This window comes from Vanacampus margaritifer, chromosome 8, assembly GCF_051991255.1.
Source record: "Vanacampus margaritifer isolate UIUO_Vmar chromosome 8, RoL_Vmar_1.0, whole genome shotgun sequence".
Lineage (NCBI taxonomy): Eukaryota > Metazoa > Chordata > Actinopteri > Syngnathiformes > Syngnathidae > Vanacampus > Vanacampus margaritifer.
The window spans coordinates 1,243,442-1,262,137 of record NC_135439.1 but is presented as its reverse complement, the minus strand read 5'-3'; the positions used below and the strand labels follow the sequence as shown (position 1 = coordinate 1,262,137).

At 43.0% G+C, this 18,696-nt stretch overlaps 2 protein-coding genes across 4 annotated transcripts in view; both read right to left on the bottom strand.

The window, feature by feature from the left end:
- Positions 1 to 10,291, bottom strand: part of grip2b (glutamate receptor interacting protein 2b) — a 56,353-nt gene extending 46,062 nt beyond the window's left edge. For both annotated transcript variants that reach the window (XM_077572605.1, XM_077572608.1), the window contains exon 1: positions 10,076 to 10,291. In XM_077572605.1, coding sequence (XP_077428731.1) covers positions 10,076 to 10,130 — 55 coding nt within the window. In that variant the 5' untranslated portion in view covers positions 10,131 to 10,291. The remainder of the gene's footprint in view (positions 1 to 10,075) is intronic.
- An 831-nt stretch (positions 10,292 to 11,122) lies between these two features.
- On the bottom strand, positions 11,123 to 18,653 carry LOC144056638 (keratin, type II cytoskeletal 8-like). Of its 2 annotated transcripts, none has more exons than XM_077573601.1 (10): positions 18,087 to 18,653; positions 15,166 to 15,374; positions 14,950 to 15,010; positions 14,519 to 14,614; positions 14,276 to 14,440; positions 13,343 to 13,468; positions 12,884 to 13,027; positions 12,498 to 12,574; positions 12,385 to 12,431; positions 11,123 to 11,456 (listed from the first exon to the last, which is right to left on the bottom strand). In XM_077573601.1, the coding sequence occupies exons 1-10, from the start codon at positions 18,651 to 18,653 to the stop codon at positions 11,347 to 11,349; spliced, it is 1,602 nt and encodes a 533-aa protein (XP_077429727.1). In that variant the 3' UTR covers positions 11,123 to 11,346. The 2 variants fall into 2 exon arrangements, with proteins under 2 accessions (XP_077429727.1, XP_077429728.1); XM_077573602.1 differs by lacking the exon at positions 18,087 to 18,653 and adding an exon at positions 15,788 to 17,722.
- Between the last annotated feature and the right edge of the window lie 43 nt (positions 18,654 to 18,696).

The following is an 18,696-nucleotide window of genomic DNA, read 5'->3' as shown; positions in this document are numbered from 1 at the left end:
CATTTAAAGTGCACCTACGGAAATGTGCCGCCGCCGCCGCCGCCGCCGGCACGCTCGCTAACAAAGTGTTCCACGGTAGCACATTTTCAAACTACAGAATTGAGGAAATCAAATTAGCTTTTGAGATTCTTCCTAAAAATTAAAAAACGGGACAAATTGTGTCCAGGGAGAGATTTTTATTTCCCCAAGACAGCTGGCAACTCGACACAAGAAGCAAACAATTAGCATACAGACTCACTAGTTAGTCTACTAGTTGTTGGTGGTAGTTGACGGCACATCATGATTATCATCACGTCAAATGCTTTCTAACTCAACAATGAACCGACTGACAGACAAAAGCAACCAACCAGACTGACTAACTACCCAAGTTACCCAACTGACTTATTAACCAAACACGTGACCAGACCAACACACCAACTGAAAAACTAACTAGCTAACTAACTAACTTAGTCAGTCGCTTGGTCGGTTGGTCAATTAGTTGTTTGGTGACACGTTCAGATTGATAGTCAGATAGTTGTTCACTCAGTTAGTCCATCAGTTGGTCTATCAGTTAGTTCCTTACTCATGTAGTTAGTTAGTCTCAGTTAGTTAGTTAGTTAGGCGTTCACTCACTCGGTAAGACGTTTGTTAGTTTTTCTGTTGTTTGTCCGTCACTCATTGTTATTTTGATGTTGGTTGGTCAGACGCTCAGATAGTCAGTCAGGTAGACAGCTAGCTAGTTAACCACCCACTCAGTCAGTCAAGTCTCTCAGTCAGGTTAGTTGGTTAAAAAAAATGGGAGGGGTCATACCAGACCTTGTACTTCTTGAAGTCTTTCATGACAGTCACAAAAATGACAACAAGGCAGAAAAAATGTGATACAAATAAAAAGCAGAATGGAGTGAGGGGATTTTTTGTGTGTGTGTGTGTGGGGGGGGGGGGGGGGGGGGCAAGTACACGCTGACAAATCTGCACAAAGCCACTAAAGGATTTCACTAATAGAACCCCAACAGCAAGCAAGGAAATGATCGATTTGAACGTCTTGGCCTTCAAAATAAATGCTTGCTTCGTGCGTTTGTGTTGTTTTGGCTGCAGGCGCGAAGCCAGTGCAGATGCTAACGCAGACCGACTGGCTGCCATCTTGTTCTGCTTTACTCGGTTCACACGCAGACACGCGCGCACACACGCGCGCACACACACGCGTCCTCCAAAAAATCCAGATGATGACATGAATATCCCGTGACAGAAAAAGACCAAAACGTCTTCTCATTTCTGCTTTTATCTTTCTAGAAAATGTGTAAACGCGCGTAAAAATATGATCGGACATCTTATATCGAAGCAATGATGTCATATGTGTGCAATAATATTAATACAGAGTAAAAGTCCAGATCAGTTATCAGTGTCATTATTAGTGCTCATCTTCAACAATCAAAATGAAGAACAACAAACAAAGTCCGAGTTACGTCACAAGTCAAAATGGCGGCCATACTCGGCGAAAGGAAGCGCCGCTCATTCAAAAGCATTTGGATGTTTGCCATTCATTTGATTTTGTGAAGACTAAATTTATGCTTTTTTTCCATTCAGGTTTGCTCCGTTCTGATATACTCACCATTTATAAAAAATAAAAATAAAAAACGTCTTTTGAGGAAATGACATCATCAGACAGAAGTTCCTTCTGATGGAACATCTGGCTCACTACTGCCACCTACAGGATTGGCATGCTTGTAAATGCGCTAAAACGCACTCCGCTCTCCGACAAGGGGAGGAGGAAATATTCGGTTATGACTTAATGAGGCATATTATGAGATATATTTATACAATAAAAATGAAGGCGTGCTGTTGACATTTTATGAAGCACCAAATACAAATTCTACAAGACCAAAGCTATCATTTTATGATAAATAATAACAGTACTATATTACAACATGCTTTTTGAAAATTTGAGAACGTACAATATTGTTAGAAAAAAAATATGACAATGAAAATCTGATTTTTATTGCATAAGCTGTAATTTTACCAAAATATTCTTGTCCTATTTACAAGTTGTATTGTTTTCAATTTTACAAGAATAAAAAAAAATGAAGTCTTAATATGATGGGAATATAATGATGACAATAATCTGGGAAGATTATTGTCATCATTTAGCAAGAATTAAATATTAGCCCGACACAAATAAAATTCATCCATAAACAAATGAGTTCACTGATGATCGCAGGACAAAACTTGCAATATCATAATATTCATCAACTTATGTTAACTGTGGACAATATTACATGATGTGCTTACAATATTGAGTGCAAAGTACAATAATAACGATGATAGAAATCAAAAGTCTGTGTCATTATTTTAGTTTTCATGCAGCTCGTCTTGTACTGTATGTAGCGACTGTACCTAATGTTGTGGCCACTCGGCGTGAGCAAAACAAATGTCGCGCGCCGCGTGCAGGACGTCTCGCGTGTGCCGAGTGACGGCGACTTGAAGCCGCGCGTCGGACGCGACGCAAAGAATGAAAGGCGGCGCCGAGGCGATCGCTCGCCGTCTGGAAAATCAATGGCGCGCCTGATGGACGAGGTCGGCCGCGGCCAGGAGACATTGATGTGGCAAAATGGCCGCTCATTGTCGTCCATCTCTCCTGCTCACGTCTTTGATGGCGTGGAGGAAGATGATGATGATGATGATGATGATGAGCGTTATTACAGCAAAACGGCGGCTTGAGTGTGCGCGCACACTCGCATGTTTCACAGTGAGAAATCCAGAAAATCACTTTTTCCTAACGTCAAGTCAAACAACGACGCTATACAATTTATTCCGATTATTATACGATTCTATTGACTTCCAATATGATACCAAACGCAATGTGATTCACTCTGATTATGACGCCATGACTAATACCGGCTACTAGCTTCATTTGACCTAGCGTCAAGCTAGTCCCTAACTCAGGTCCGGTTTGGACGGTTTGCGACTTGCTAGCATGATGTTAGCCAGCTAGCAACGAGGCCTTACACTGTACTTGCTAGGACGCCATTCGCTGTCAGATAGCAAAGTATTAGCTGTAGCTAGCCTAAGTATTAGCCGTAGCTAGCCAAAGTATTAGCTGTAGCTAGCCAAAGTATTAGCTGTAGCTAGCCAAAGTATTAGCTGTAGCTAGCCAAAGTATTAGCCGTAGCTAGCCAAAGTATTAGCCGTAGCTAGCCAAAGTATTAGCCGTAGCTAGCCAACGCTGGGGCAAACATTCACGTAAGCCAGCATTCCGATACGGCATTCGTTATCAACGGCGAGTTGCCACCAATTGACGCATCGCCGGCGTTGCTACGACATGATACCATAAATTACATTTCACGATGAGCATACAATTCACTTCCATTATGATTACGATACCATGCAATGGGCTACGATTAATCCACAAATAGAATAGAATCAAATGCACTTCCATTGTAATAACATGCAAACCACTCCAGTTACAATATGATAACATTTATTTACAATTATGATCAAATATGATGGACTTCTTTTGTGACGCGATAACATACGATTGTTACGATAAAATGAGGTAGTGGCAATTGAATAACAAAAACAAATTCTGTGTCCAAACACGATTCCATTCATGACTCAATGATTTGATTCACTCCAATTAGAATCCAAAATGTCTTCAGCGGGTTTTCCGCTCGTGGGTGAGTGACAGAAAAGTCTCATTTTTAAAGAAGGACAGATTGCAAATTTCATGGGAAGGAAATTTCTGCAATCACTTGACTTAATGAGCCAAGTCACACACGCACACGCAGAATTGAAATGAGTGACGGCTAAAGAAGTAGCGAACGGTTGGCAGCGTTGCGCTAAAGAGGAACAAACAGCTCCGGCTTAATAATGATTATGCTAATGACGCTCCCAGCGGGACGCCGTCCGTGATGTAACACGCAGAAATGCGCGCACACACGCGTCCACACGCTTTTACTTCCTTTTTGCGGTAATAATTAGCGTGTCAATTTGACTTCATTGGATTATTGCAGCTTGTCGGAATCACAGACGAAGGACGGGAACATTCAACACGTCGCCACAAAGACACGCCGCATGAACTCATTCATTCCATTTCACTTTATCGACGATTCGTCATCAAATTTGATAGTGTGGAATTATCCGATGATCATTTTTTCCACACGGACTAACAATATTGTCGACTCACGTAGCAACGAGCGCAAAAAGATGGCGTCATAGTCACAGAATGACCAACGATTGGATCGTTCAAAGTCACAGATACTACAGTGGACAGCGTGAGGATGGGGACCCCAAGTGGGCAAAAATAACATCTGCACTTCACGCGCACGTGAAAAAATAATAAGAAGAAATTGGTATTATGCTTAAAGCTTTCAAGTTCGAAGTTAACCAAAGTTTGCTAGCTTAATGCTAACATAGCATACAAAAGCCATTGATGGGCTGAGAAAGATTAGCATCGATGTTCTGACTACGTCACGTGGAGCAGTTTCATAAATCACACGTTCACGCTCAAAACGCTCTCACACTAATGAAATGCTCTCACACATAGTACTGAAGCACTCTCACATGCAATTGAAACACTCCCCACCGTTATTGAAATGCTCTCACACTACTAAAACACTCTCATACACATGACTGAAATGATCTCACGCTTATGCCTGCATTTAAACACACGCTACGATTTTGCGATTCTCTCCAATGACGTCACGGCGCCTTTTAATAAACGACCATCGAGTCTTCATTTCCTCATCCTGACCGATTGCGCCAACATTGTTCGCCGATTCTGTCGTCGATGACGATGAGGTGGCGTACGCAATTGAGCGCAGACGGCGAGTGTAGCATCTCATCCACGAGACGACACTTACAAGTCATTCATTACGCCTGAAAGGACGCGCGCGCCCGCGCACGTGCGCGTGCATGCCGAAGCGGGCGTGCGTGCGTGTTTGTATTTACTGCTGCTGCTGGAGTGCAAATCGTGTCGGAGCAGCAAGCGGAATATTCCATTCCGCTCACGCATGAGTACACAATGGCAAGGAACACACACACACACATAACACACACGCACACACAACACACACGCACACACACACACATCTGTGTCTATGTCAACAAACACAAACAGAGAAGACGAACGCAAATGACTTGTTTGGATTTGATGACAATTTGTTGTCCCCGCAGGAAATCACGTCAAGTGGAAGAAGTCAAACCTTAACAGCAATCAGTGGCATTAACGGAGCGGCAACAATTTTGCAACGAAAGGCCAACGTGTGCACCCGCGATTTGTCCTGCTTGCATTGGAAGACTTCTCGGGAGGAGACGCTGAAATAGGGGGGGGGGGAGCAAAAATATCACATTTAGTCTCCTCTCTCTGCCTCTTATCATTCAAATTGTCTTTTTGCCTAAACATGAATTAAAGAGAAAAATGACAACTTCAATCTTAGAAAATTACAACTTTTTTATACAACCTTTAAAAAAAACATTTGCTTCCCTCACAATGATCAAACTAAAATAAACATAATAATAATAATAATGAGAATAATAAATGATAATATTATTAACAAAAATAATAATAATTGATAATGATAAGAATAATAATTCAAAAAAAAATAATTTGCTTTGTCTGTCAATGTTAAAAAATGTTTTGGGAAGAAAGAAAAACAATATACCCTTATTTAAAAAAATAAATAAAGCATGTTCCTTGTAATATTACGGCTTTTTTTTTCTGAGATAAAACTTGTCTAAAAAAAAAAAACTTTCTTGGAGAGAGAAAGCTAAAAATAAATAATTAAATAAGTTTACCCCCAAAAAGTCTAACTTTTGCTTGGAAAACAAAATGGACGCATGCCAGCCAATTGCAAGTCTCTCAAATACAAACACATCCTCACTTTAAGAAAACATTTGTTTTGTTTTGTGCAAACTCCTCACGTGACGTCCTGAGCGCTCAGATTCGAACCCAGAACCCCCCCCCCCCACACCTCCACCTGAGAAGCACGAGTGCCAAGCGCCCTTCCGCCGCGTTGGCCCCTTGAAATAAACGCCCGAACCAAATGTCATCCCGACGCCCGTAAATCTGCCGCAAAAACACGTTGTGGGAGGAGATTTAGTGGCGTCCCGCTCGCTCCAACCGGGAAAAGCAATCAGCTCGCCACGGCAACTTAGACGCTAGCCCACGCGCGCGCACACGCTGGACGTGCGCGCGCGCGCGTGCGAGGAGCTGAAATGGAAGAGGAGTTTGTTGTTTCCGCCGCATGACTCACGGTCCGATCCAATTAGGAGTGAAGTTGTGTTCTCCCACGGCGACATGCCTTCTTCACGCATCCTGCGCACGCGCACACACGCACACACGCACACGCCTGCGAGACTTGCGGTGTGCTGCGCTCGCATGCGTTGCCACAACGTTTTCAAATGATAATCTTTTTTGTTGTGGCAGCTTTTACAACAAAATTGTTTCGAGGTTTAGAATGAGCGTCAAGTCGACGCTCATTTGCGTTAGCCTGTCTATGGCGTTTCGCATTGTATGCTAGCATGAAGCTAGCAGACTTTGTTGGCTCCAGAGACACGTGACGCTGTTTCATTTGGTTTTGTTTTTATTGAAGCTCGTTCGCTTCTCAAATCTGAAAATTCTTGTCGCATAAATATAAGAAAAGTTTGATGGAAAAAAAAAATCTGAAGTGGTCTTATACTGCTAATACCGCATTTGACAAAAAAAGGGGGTTGGCTCCACCCCCAAAAATATGAAAAATAATAAATGTATTTTTAAAAAGTGCAAATGTGTAAATTTGCAGATGCTGAACCACGAGTATGCGGGGTTCCACTTTACTGTCCTACACAACAACAGTCATTCGTGGAACACACACACACACAATTAGCGATAAGAGCTAATCCTTCTGCAAAGTCCCTGCGACTGTTCGATGTCCTGCCCCGATTTGAGACGACAACGGAAACATGCTGTTTTCTCTCATCTTGCTTTTCCTCATCACTCGTTTGCCCTCCTTTGCACTTCTCACGCGTGACATTATTGTTAGCGCCCTGGAATTATCCCGCCGCCGTCTCGGCGCTGATTGAAGGCCTCGGGGACACGCGCGCTTCGTGACGCACACACATAATCTAGCCGCATGGAAATGAAATGTTATGATCAAACGCTTACATGGCTTGGGCGTCGCACGCACACGCACACACGCACACACTTTGGCTTTAGTTTGGCTGGTGCTAGCTCCCTAGCTAGCTCGCTAGCTAGCTTCCATGGTGCTCGTTTACCTGCTAGCTAGCACGACAACAGATTAAAGGAAACAATTAGCGATAAGGGCAAAAGGGCTAAAGCCAAACTGTGGCAGGGTTTTGACTTTCTGGACCTGGATTTGCCACCCCTGATTTCTTGCAACGGTTTGCGTGCGTTGGTCCCTTCATGTTTGCGAAACAGCAAATGCAAATTTCACAAGTGAAGGCCAAAACCAAACAAGCACAATCTGATGTTTAAGCAATCAATGGAAACGCAACAATCACATGTTCCAATACTTTTGCTCACTTGAAAAGTAGGACGCTTTGGGTTTTAGCATTTAGCCATATTTCTTCGTCGTTTGACTCATTTTTGTAATCATAACATGTGATTTCAGTAAGTAATCCTTTTGAAACTATTTAGATTTCAATTCCTTTTCCAAAATGTCCCCATTTCGTGGCCGATTTGCTTTTTTCCCCCCAATTCCTTTGACCACATTGCGAATCCCTCAAAACGAGCTTTTCCGGCGCTGATTCCGATGGCGGCGACCAGCAAGCAGGCAGGAGGTCGATCGCTGCCTTGCTGAAGGGCAGCCAAGAGAACTTCATTAAAGCGCGTCGCCATTTCCAAGATCAACATGATAATGACTTGCAGCATTTTTTTTCTCTCTCTCTCATCATCGCGGCCGGCAGTCCGCTATTAAAAAGCAGCCCGGTCCAGTTTATGGGCAATTGCGGCGGCCATAAGGCAGTAATCAGCGGACGGCAGCACGGCTGGCCAGCGAGCACAAAAATACGCACGTTCATCTTGTGTGTTGGCGAACGAGAAGGAATAAAAAATATGCTGAACAGCATCCCGCAGACCAATATGTGACTTTTGGATTTGTGAAGCGACGCTTTCGAGAGGCTACAAACTGCTACGAGCTTCATTTCGTCGCTGGCATCAAATTGAGGGGCCAATATGCGACGATTTCGTGCATGGACGCCGTCCACATGCGCAAGCTAACCACACGCACAGCGAGCAAATACAAAAAAAAACGAAATAAAAAACAAACAATAAAAAGGTAGTTCATGTGCTCATTATTAATAAGGAAATGAACACTTCATATTGAACTATATTAAGAACAAAGAAGAGTTTATAAAAAGGTGCAACAATGAATCAACAATTGCTTATCAAATTAAGCTACAATTATTTTTCATTTAAAACTGTCCAAAATCTCAGCTTCTCGGTAGTAAATATTCTCCAATTTGTGTCATACTTCATTAAAGATGATCTTTGCAATGAATTACAATGTAAAAGATTTGCTTTGGAAATCAATGATCAAAATGTTTGCAGACCAAACTGCAAACTGAGTTATAATGCATTCATGCTTATGCATTTTCTGCAACGTCAATTTGAAATAAGGTCTGGATATTGTATCAAAGGATGGAAATTAAACCGTTTTAATTTGTCCTATTGATCAATTCATTGATGAAATAACTGACCCATTGACTAATATAATCATTGAGTTGCAGCCCTAATAATAAGGGATACAACTAATACATAAATAATTAATTTGCCAGTATTATTTTTTCGATTAATTTGATTTATTATTATTATTATTATTGATTTTCCTCCCTTTTATTTAAAATCATGACCTTATTTCAAATCGACAGTGCATGAAATGCACAAAAACAGAAATTATGATTGAGCTCTTGGTTTGTCAGAAAAACCGCCCCAAAAGTTGATGACTGTTTTTCAAAGTAAAAGCAAATGTTTGCAAACATCTTATTACGTTAATATGAATACTTTCAAGTGGATCCAAACTGACCTTGTTGGTGCTTGTGGGGAGGATAAAATTGCGCGTCTGCTTGTTTTGATGCACCACAACTTGAGCACGTCCTTTTTCACGTCCTTTTCCACCTCCGCTACGATGAGATGCCACGAAAACAGGTCACCTTTGAGCTGCAGGTGCTAAGCTAACACGCTTTCCATCCCCTTTAACGCGAACATTGCCACGACCAACATGGCTGCCGCCGCGACGCATGTTTTATCCTGCTCGAGTCTACTGGAAGTGTGTTTTATGACAAGAATGCACCACTATAGCGTCATTTACTGCTAACGTGGGGCAGCTACTTTTAAGAAGGACGTTTCGAGGGGAGCACAGCCAACACCATTTTCTGTCCTTTCATTCCGAGGTCCGTTGATTAAACGAAGTCCATGAAATCCGGGCTGAACTACACAAAGCAAACTCATCTTTCAAGCTTGAAAGTAACGCAACAAATGGCACCCTAATTACTTGAGGAAGCCATTTTTCTATTCAACTTTGACCCTTGCAAGGAGGGCAAAGTGCAGTAGCCATACCTGGCCAGTGGGGGGCATATGAAAGAAAAGCTACCATGAGACGATGGTCTGGACTTCAACAGCCGAACTGAACCACAACAAATGTACAACTTCGACAATTATAATAATCAACTTCTTCTGTTTTTTCCTTCCCACTTTAAAGCACAATGTCAGTCGCACAAGACAAACACTCATTCAAAGCTACCGACACGTTTCTCTTGAATTAAGCTCGCTAACATGAAACTCCACACAGGAAGGGATTCGAACCAAGAACCTGAGCCAGAAGAGCGCACAGCGCCGCCTTTCATTTGAAGAGGATTTGAGTAGCCGCAAATTGACAACCCACGCATGCGCAAATCGCGTGACGGCAAACGTGGAAGCTGCGCTCCTCTCCTCTCCACTCGCACGCGCGCGCGCACTCCAAACCACGGAGTCCCCACGCACGCGCTCGACCAACACGTGCGCACACTTGAAACGATAACTCGCATGCGGAAAAGTCCCCACGCACGCGCAGTGTCACATCAAGCGCGCGCGCACGCACGCAGACGTAGTCAAGCGGCTGCCTACCGTCCTCGTGCAGCCGCTGCAGGCAGAAGATGAGGTTCCTCCGCCACGCCGGCATGATGATGATGATGATGATGATGATGATGGAGGAGGAAGATGAGGTCCTGTCCGCAAGGTTGACAAACCAAACGACCCCTCTCCCCTCATGCACCCCCCTCCCTCCCCATTTCTATCTCTTTCTCTGTTGTTGTTAGGATGCCGAGGACGGAGAAGCGACAACGGTCGCCGTCGAGACCCACTGGACCGCTGCGGCACCCCCCCCCCCCCACCCCGCCCCCCAGACACACGCGCACACACACACACACACACGCTCTCTCGCCAATTATGTCGCTCGAGCTTTCTCCCTCTTCCAAGTCTGTTTATTGTTCCCAACACACTTCGCGGTGCCTTGCTCAAGGGCACGTTGACAGTAGCAAACAAGCATCTCGGACCTTTTTTGTTTTTTGTTGTTGTTTTAAAGTCAACCAGTGTTCTCCGACTCCAAAGCCCAAGAAGCCATCAAACGTTGTGCATTGTCGCCATCTGGTGGCAACTATAGAAATCACTTTTAATGATCTGCCTGTGAAGCTGACAAACAATCGCTGACATCTTTCAAATCGTTTCTCACTTAAAAACATGTGACTTTTTTTCTTTTCTTTTTTAATATGACTATTATCTGTACTTTAAAATGTATTTTTGCTGGCATCTTCCAAACCATCCATTTTCAGGCAACAAAAGACACGTTGCAGTTTGTTGCGTTATGAAAATCGTAAAGGAGGAGAATTGGATAATTTGTCAAAACAACAGAATATGAAAATATGAAATTGAGCACATTTGGTCCATCAGTGACGATATGACGTTTGGTGTTACGAGCATGTCCGTTCAGGTATTTATGATCGTATGTAAGTTTTTCTGTTCCATCAAATCGTTTTTGTAAAAATGCTGGAGGACTAATGAGACTCTGCAACTCACCTCAACATAGTTCCTTGGCTCCAACATGCTACAAGATGGCAGCAAAGCAATACTTTTGTCTAAATGAAGAAAAAGTAGCCCAAATTTACTGTGCAGTTTTATTCTAATCGTGCGGGAAAAGATGAGGAAAAAATAATCCTACAAACAACTATTTCACTTCATATTACTGAGAGAACAATCACTTGAATACATTTGAAGGCAATAATGAAGGGAGGAGCTTAGTTTGAAACTAACATGACATTTCCTATCTAGAAAGTTGCATCATTGGTTACTCATTGTTACGAAATGTTAAATGTGGGTGCTGAAAGGGCGCTAATGTTGGCTTAGTGTGTGCTGTATCTGCTGTGGTCTCGCGTCTCGGTGGTCTTGATGAGAAGCTTCGGAGGCGAAGACACGCTGGCGCTCTGGTAGTGACCGTTGGAACTTCTGCTGCCTGACGAGCAAACGCCGCATTTGACAAATTCATACAAATCAAGTCCACGTGTTCGGCACACACCGACGACAACGTTAATTATGTACAGATGGGCGGAGTCACATCACAAATGCGCCGAGTCATGTTTTCAGCACATTGACGTCGCACGTGACGTTTGCAAGCTGCGAATAAAGTCCCCATGTTGAGTTTGGGACGGTTAAAGACGGAAATATGAAGCTTTAAAAAAAACTAAATAAAATCATAATGCAGGATGTCCCGGAATTTTCTAGTTATACTTATATTTACAGTATGTCAGGGCAAAAAAGACTGCTTTATTTTATGTTATAAATTATATATATATAAAAACATATATTATATTATATAAAAAATGGTACTATGTTAAAAACATTGCCTTCATTTTTTTAAACTGTAAAATGTAAACATTACTGTTAAAAATGTACTCTGTAAAATAACTAATAAAGTAACCTGTAATCTAACAGTTACTTTTAAAACAATCAGTTATTGTAACCAAGTTACTTATAAAATCAAGTAATCGGTAAAGTAAGTTACTTTGGGAAATCAAAGTATCAGTAAAGTAACAAAGTTACTTATGTAACTAAGCAATCGGTAAAGTAACGAAGCGACTGTTGAAATTAATTAATTGGTAAAGTAACTAAGTTACTTTCAAAATCCAGCAATTGGTAAAGTAATGACATTACTTTCAAAATCAAGTCATCAGTAAAGTAAGTTACTTTGGAAATCAAGTAATCGGTCAAGTAACAAAGTTACTTTCAAAATCAAGTAATCGTGGAAGTAACTAAGTTACTTCTTCAAGGCAACTGTAGCAACACTGGATGTAGCCTACAAACAAACAGGCAAATAGAAGAATGTCTGGAGTGTTTGCTTGCCTTGGCGGAGGTCATCATCAAGCATTTTGCCAACAACTTACTGTAGTTGCTGACGGTCTGGATGTTGAGGATGGACTGTTGTCCCAGCCTGCCAAGCGAGCAAACGTCAGTCAGGACAAATTTGTGGAAGACGGCCATCTTGCCGTTGCCTCACCTGTCCTCCTCGCCTTCCAGCAGCTTCCTGTAGGTGGCGATCTCGATGTCCAGAGCCAGCTTGAGGTTCATCAGGTCCTACGGGGCGGGTCAACATTTCAGATCAAACCTCTGAAGCACATACAGGAGTTTAGTCGGGGTCTTCCTCGGGCCCCGACAAGACGTGGGACGTTTTGTCCGAGAACGCGTGCGCTTAGCAGAGAATTTAAAATCCCGCCTGACTGCTTGAAAGCGTTCATTAGTTTGAGACCTTTGTTTCTCAGAGTGAGGGCTCCCTCTTGTGGCACGAGAAAGAATTGCTGCCGTGGACGTTACAAGTAAGCGAGCTCTATTTTGGGAATGCTGGACCCCGAGTTCGGCAGTGTCGTGATGTTAGCGTGGCGCTACCTGGTACTCTCTGAGCTGGCGGGCCATGTCCTGCTTGGCTTTCTGCAGGGCGTCCTCCAGGTCCCGGGTGCGACCTTTGGCCTCTTTGACCGCCATCTCGCCGCGGTCCTCCGCCTCGGCCAGCTGGCTCTCCAGGCCGCCGCGCTGAAAATGGTTTCACACGCATGCTAGCAAAGCCATGCTAGCTTTCACACTCACCGACCAAGACGGCTTTTTTGCTTAGTCACGGACATGGCGGTTGGGGTGGGGGCGGGACTTGTTTTGGCCGTTTTGGCTTTCCAAGTGAGGAGCGGCCATTAATTGCATGTTAAAAAATAAATGAGTGGCGTTAAAGGAATTTTAAATTAAAACACACATTTTGACGCCCCTAATAAATATCTGACTATATTAAAAATGACATTGAGGGGAAAGGAAGTGAATGGAAGGCTACAGGAAGTAGACAGGGGTGTGGTCCGCTACCTGCGCTTTGACGGCCTCAATCTCGCTCTGCAGGCGGCCGATGAGTCGGTTGACTTCGCCGACTTCGCTCTTGACCACGCGGAGCTCGTCCCCGAACTGGCTGGCCTGCACCGACATCTGGTCGAACTGACCACAAGCACAGTCTTACTGACCCACGGACAAATATCTAGATTTCGACACGGCTTTCAAGATGGTGGTCTAGTCCAGTTCAGTTCATTTCCAAGGAGTGACAAAAATACACAAGTCTCGGAGTAAATAGAAGAAATTTGCAAGTAATGCACGCCTGACGTTCCAAATTGGCCATCGGTTGCTCTTAAACTGGAGTCAACAAACATTGCTTGTGTTGGAGATTAAAAAAAAAAATAATATATATATATATATATATATATATATATATATATATATATATATATATATATATATATATATATATATATATATATATATATATATATATAACGCAAATAAGAAATAGCAAAAAAAAAATGATTTTTCTTCAAATTAAAATGGCAGTTATTACCCTAAACATAACTGTACTTAAATATTAATTAAATTAAAATGTATTGCACAAAACGGTATCGGTTGGACTGATGTGGCATGAGGGCTCCCTCTAGTGGTATGCTGAAGAATAACTGTCTGAATACAGTTCCCTCAAATTGGATTTAACATTTTTTTTGTCTCACATTAGTTAATTTTTCCGCTTATTTTTCTTTAATTAAATCAAAATACTTTCTCAAAAATGATCAACTTTTTCATTGATCCAAAAGTTTAAGAACTCCTTGCTTACAGTACGTTGCCATACTATGATGTCACACATGGGTGTCCGCAGTTTTCACCCAACCTAATCAAAAATGTTTTTTTTTTTAAACATTTCACCCAACCCGACGACGCTGGACCGTTAAGAGACGAGGTGGCGGCAATAAACGTTCGTACTTTGCTTTTGTACCAGGCCTCGGCCTCCTCTCGGCTGCGAGCGGCGACCTCCTCGTACTGAGCTTTGACCTCGGCCACGATCTGCTCCATGTTCAGGCTGCGGCTGTTGTCCATTTGCACCACCACCGACGTGTCGCGGATGCTGGCCTGCAACTCGCGCAACTCCTGCGCACGCACACGCACACGCACACACCACAACCATGACGAGCACGTTCGGCAAACATCCGTCAACGGCCGTCGCACCTCCTCGTAGATGCTGCGCAGGAAGTTGATCTCGTCAGTCAGAGCTCCCACTTTGTCTTCCAGGTCGGCCTTCACCATGTAAGCCGAGTCCACGTCCTGCGCACACAACCGTTTTTTTTTTTGTTTTTTTTGGACGACATTTTTCTTTCCTACATGTTCTCTATGGAGGAACAAAAGTGCCAAAATTAAGAATAAATAAATCAATAAAAACATGAATAAAAGTGAAACTAAAAGTCAGATACAAAAAAAATATATAAAGGGAAATAAAAACGATTTTATATATATATATAAATAATATATATACACACACACAAAAAAGTAAAAAAAATAATAGTCATAAAAACGTGATAAAAAAAAATTAACATTGGGAGTTATCCCCTCTAACAGCCAGACCTTATGTTTATGTGCAACGTGTGTGTTTTTTGAAAGACCTTCTTCAGGAGGACAAAGTCATTCTCCAGGTTGTTCCTCTTGTTGATCTCGTCCTCGTATCTACGCACACAGCAGACACTTGATGAAAAATCAAGTCATCATCATTTTTCATCATCGAACGAAATCCACATTGATTTGGATCGTCGCCCAAAAGAGCGAATCATTTTGTCAGAAGAAGACGAACGCATCATGCACGGATGGCGAGTTGTGCCGACTTGTGCTTGTAGTCGTCCACCAGGCCTTGCATGTTCCTCAGCTCGCCGTCCAGTTTGCTCTTGTCGTTGTTGACCAGGTCCATCTGGCGCCTCAGGCCCGCCATGTAGACCTCAAAGAGCGGCTCCACGTTGGAGCGGCCCGCCCCCTGGCCCTGCAGCAGCTCCAGCTTGGTCTCCAGCATCTTGTTTTGCTGCTCCAGGAAGCGCACCTGCAACAACAACTAATCAACACTCATGTTTCACTTAGAAACATGAATTTTATGTCTATCGTGAGTAGAGCAATGACTGAAAAGGCCATTTTGCTTCCAAGCAGTCATGTCGACAAGGGCACGTTTTTCATGATTTAAAATTTTAAAAAATACCCTTAGCAACATTGGTAGATGTCTATCATTAGTGCGTAGACCCACATCATTTTTTTTTTTTTTAAAAAGTGTCAAGAGGCCATGCTCCAAAAAGACACAGGAAGTTGGCCATTTTAGTTCAAAGCCATCATTTTGGCAAGGATGTCTTGAAATTGTTATTTTCAAAATTCAGCCACTAAAGGCAGTTTAATTTCACAATATGAAATTTGGTCGACAGAAATGCACAGCACGTTGGCCATTTTGTTTGAAATGGTACTTACAGTGTGGATGCACTTGAAACGGGTTTGGGTTGTTTTCATTATTTTAACGATTCCTGCCCAAAATCAGTTGCCCTTTGTCTAACAATATGACATTCGGTCAAAATTCTACAAATAGCCCTTAATTGTCTGCTTCTAACCAGAAGGGTCGATTTTTTTTTCTCGTGTCTGTGTTTTCAGAAAAAGTGCACGACATGCTTAGAACCAAAATGGCTGACTTCCTGTATCTTTTTAGGTATGACTTCTTGAAACTATTTTTTTTTTGTTTTTGTGGGACCACTCACGATGAACATTTCTAGCAAATGTCATGTGAGCAAATATTGGAACTGTTTGCAGTGGTGGTCAAAAGAAGTCAGCTCAGATGGTGTCTCGGATTCCATCTCCAGCGTCCGGGCTACTGTTACACACACTCACAAAGGACACTCTGTTAATAGCCAAATGACTCTGGAACGGTTTATCAGGTTACCAACTAGTGAAGTGGGACGGGAAGCTTAAATGTCCTCGCAGAGACGGCTTCAATGACCTGTTGAAAAGTTGTCACTGTTGCTTTCTACACCAATCTTAATGGGGGGGGGGGACATTTATGCAACCAGTTTTAGTGCCATTTAGTTTTGAACAAACATGTGTGAGGTGCTAAGATAAGAAACATGGAAATATTTACCCATTAAGGGCTCGTAAATGGTCCTAGTTCAAGAAAACATTGTTATATTCAAATTGGAGCACTAGATTTATTCATAATCTAATCTACTGCTAAATCAATGCTAATATTGAAAACGCACAATTATTTTGTCAGTTGTATTGTGAGCTAGCCTACCAGATGCTAAGCGAACTAGCTGCGAAGACATTTTGCGTTTTGCTAAGTTAACATTTTGGGATGGTTGAGCTTTAGCCATACCTAATCTGAAGCTAAACTAAGGCAGCAAATTTATTACGTTTCTGTCACTGATAAAACATTTTATTGGCAAATCCACACAGAGGCTAGGTGCTAATCTGACTAGCGTTGGAATATTTCACCTTTAGGATGAATAAAATGCCAACATTGAGCTTTTGCTTCAAAAATACAACAATGAATGCCAAGATAATGCTACATTTGATCGCTCAATTGACTGGGAAGTCTTTTCATGTGATGATTGTTTGATTGTAATCCGGATTGTGGGATGAAAATTGGAGGTCAATTGCTCTGAAAACGTATCCGCGCTGATGGGAGGCGACAATGGCGGCATTGTGTCAGCGAGCCACCGACGCCGTGAGAAAAGTCCGTCCAGGGTATCCATGTCCCGCATTAACACACAAATACACGTCCTCTGTGAGAAACGCGGCCAGACAAAACATCACTTTCAACAGCGACTGAAGTTTCATGGCAGAGGTTTTTTTTTTTTCTGGTGATGGTGACGTGCTACGGGAAAGACGGACCTTGCCACTCGGAAACTCCGAATTACGACGGAGTTCTGTTCATGTGCTTTTGTTGTTGTACCAAAAAGATACACATGGCCGCTGACGTAGTCTTTGCTCGTAAAACCGAACAATTACGGCATATAATGAGTTGTGAAGAGCAGGACATTGAATTACGTACGCTGCGTAATTGGGTGGATTCTAAAACCTGCTAGCGGACGACAACGTCCTGGTAAGTGTTCATATTTTTTGACATTCTCGAATCCTTCGGCGCTCTCCCCGCCTTGTTGAAACTTGAAAAGTAAACTTTTCCCACCTTGGAAACTCGGCTATCAAAATGAATCCCCAGTTCAGTCGAAAATACATGTTCATGTGCACATTTCTACTCGACATGTGGTATTTCCCATCATTTCGATAGCACGTGAAGGCAGCAGACCCTGAAGGAGCTCAAAATATATGGAAGAGGCTTTCATTTGTTTTTGGCTTCTTGATTTTTATGCTGCTGCGAGATAAAATGGGCGCATCAAGTTACGCCTTTACTTCGATTTTGCCTTTATTTTTATTTAGCATGGATGGGGGGGGGGGGGGGGGTTGCCAATTCTGCCAGTATGTTGGAGGGGCAGCATGGGTTCAAAAGTCTGAGATTTGTTGAGTTTTGGCCTAAATTTTGGTAGACTATTTTTTTAACCAATCTCTTGACCTTCCTTACACCATGACATGAATGTTTTGCCTGTTTTCCTGCAGCTTCCCTCCACCTCGTTCAAAGAGGGAGCTCGGTGACGATGGAACTGGCCATCGAAAAAAATTGTACATCGTGTCAATTTTGACAAATGAGAAACACTTACTGCTACAATTCATCAAAAACACAATAAAACCCTTTTTGCAAAATGTGAGATCTGAATTGCGTCACCTTATCAATGAAGGAGGCAAAGCGGTTGTTGAGGCTTTTGATCTGCTCCTTCTCGTGGGCTCGGCTCATGGTGAGGCTGGGGTCGATCTCCAGGTTGAGGGGGGCCAGCAGGCTCTTGTTGACCGACAGCGAGGAAAACACGGTGCCCCCGCCCAGCGAGATGCCGCTAAAGCCGGCCGCCGGCGACCCCAAGCCGTTGGAGCGGCGCACCGAGGCGCCCGAACTCATCCTCTTGCTGCGGCTCAGGCTCATGATGAGGAAGAGGACGAGGGACGAAGTGCGGACACGCTCAGGTGGCGGCCTGCTTTTATAGTTAGTGGCTGATGGGGGAGGAGAAAGATGATAGGAGGAGGAAAATGAGGAGGACACAAAGGGGAGGAAGACGAGAAGAAAGAAGGAAGCAAACAATAACAAGGAATCGAAAGAGGAGGAAGATGAAGGGAGAGGAGAGGGAGAACGTTGAGGAGCAAGAGGAAGGCAGAGGATGAGAATGACAAGTGGGAAAATGAGGAGGAAGAACACAGGAGCACGAAGAGGAGGAGACAAAGGAGACATGAGGAAGAACATGAGTGACAAGGCGGAAAGGGTGAGGAAGAGGAGGAGGAAGAGG

Coding starts and splice junctions, on each gene's coding strand:
- LOC144056638 (XM_077573601.1), bottom strand. CDS start 18,653: ATGTTCTTCCTCATGTCTCCTTTGTCTCCTCCTCTTCGTGCTCCTGTG. Junction 14,615..14,949: donor ACTTTGTCCTCCTGAAGAAG/GTCTTTCAAAAA, acceptor TTGTGTGCGCAG/GACGTGGACTCGGCTTACAT. Junction 11,457..12,384: donor CCAGACCGTCAGCAACTACA/GTAAGTTGTTGG, acceptor TTTGCTCGTCAG/GCAGCAGAAGTTCCAACGGT.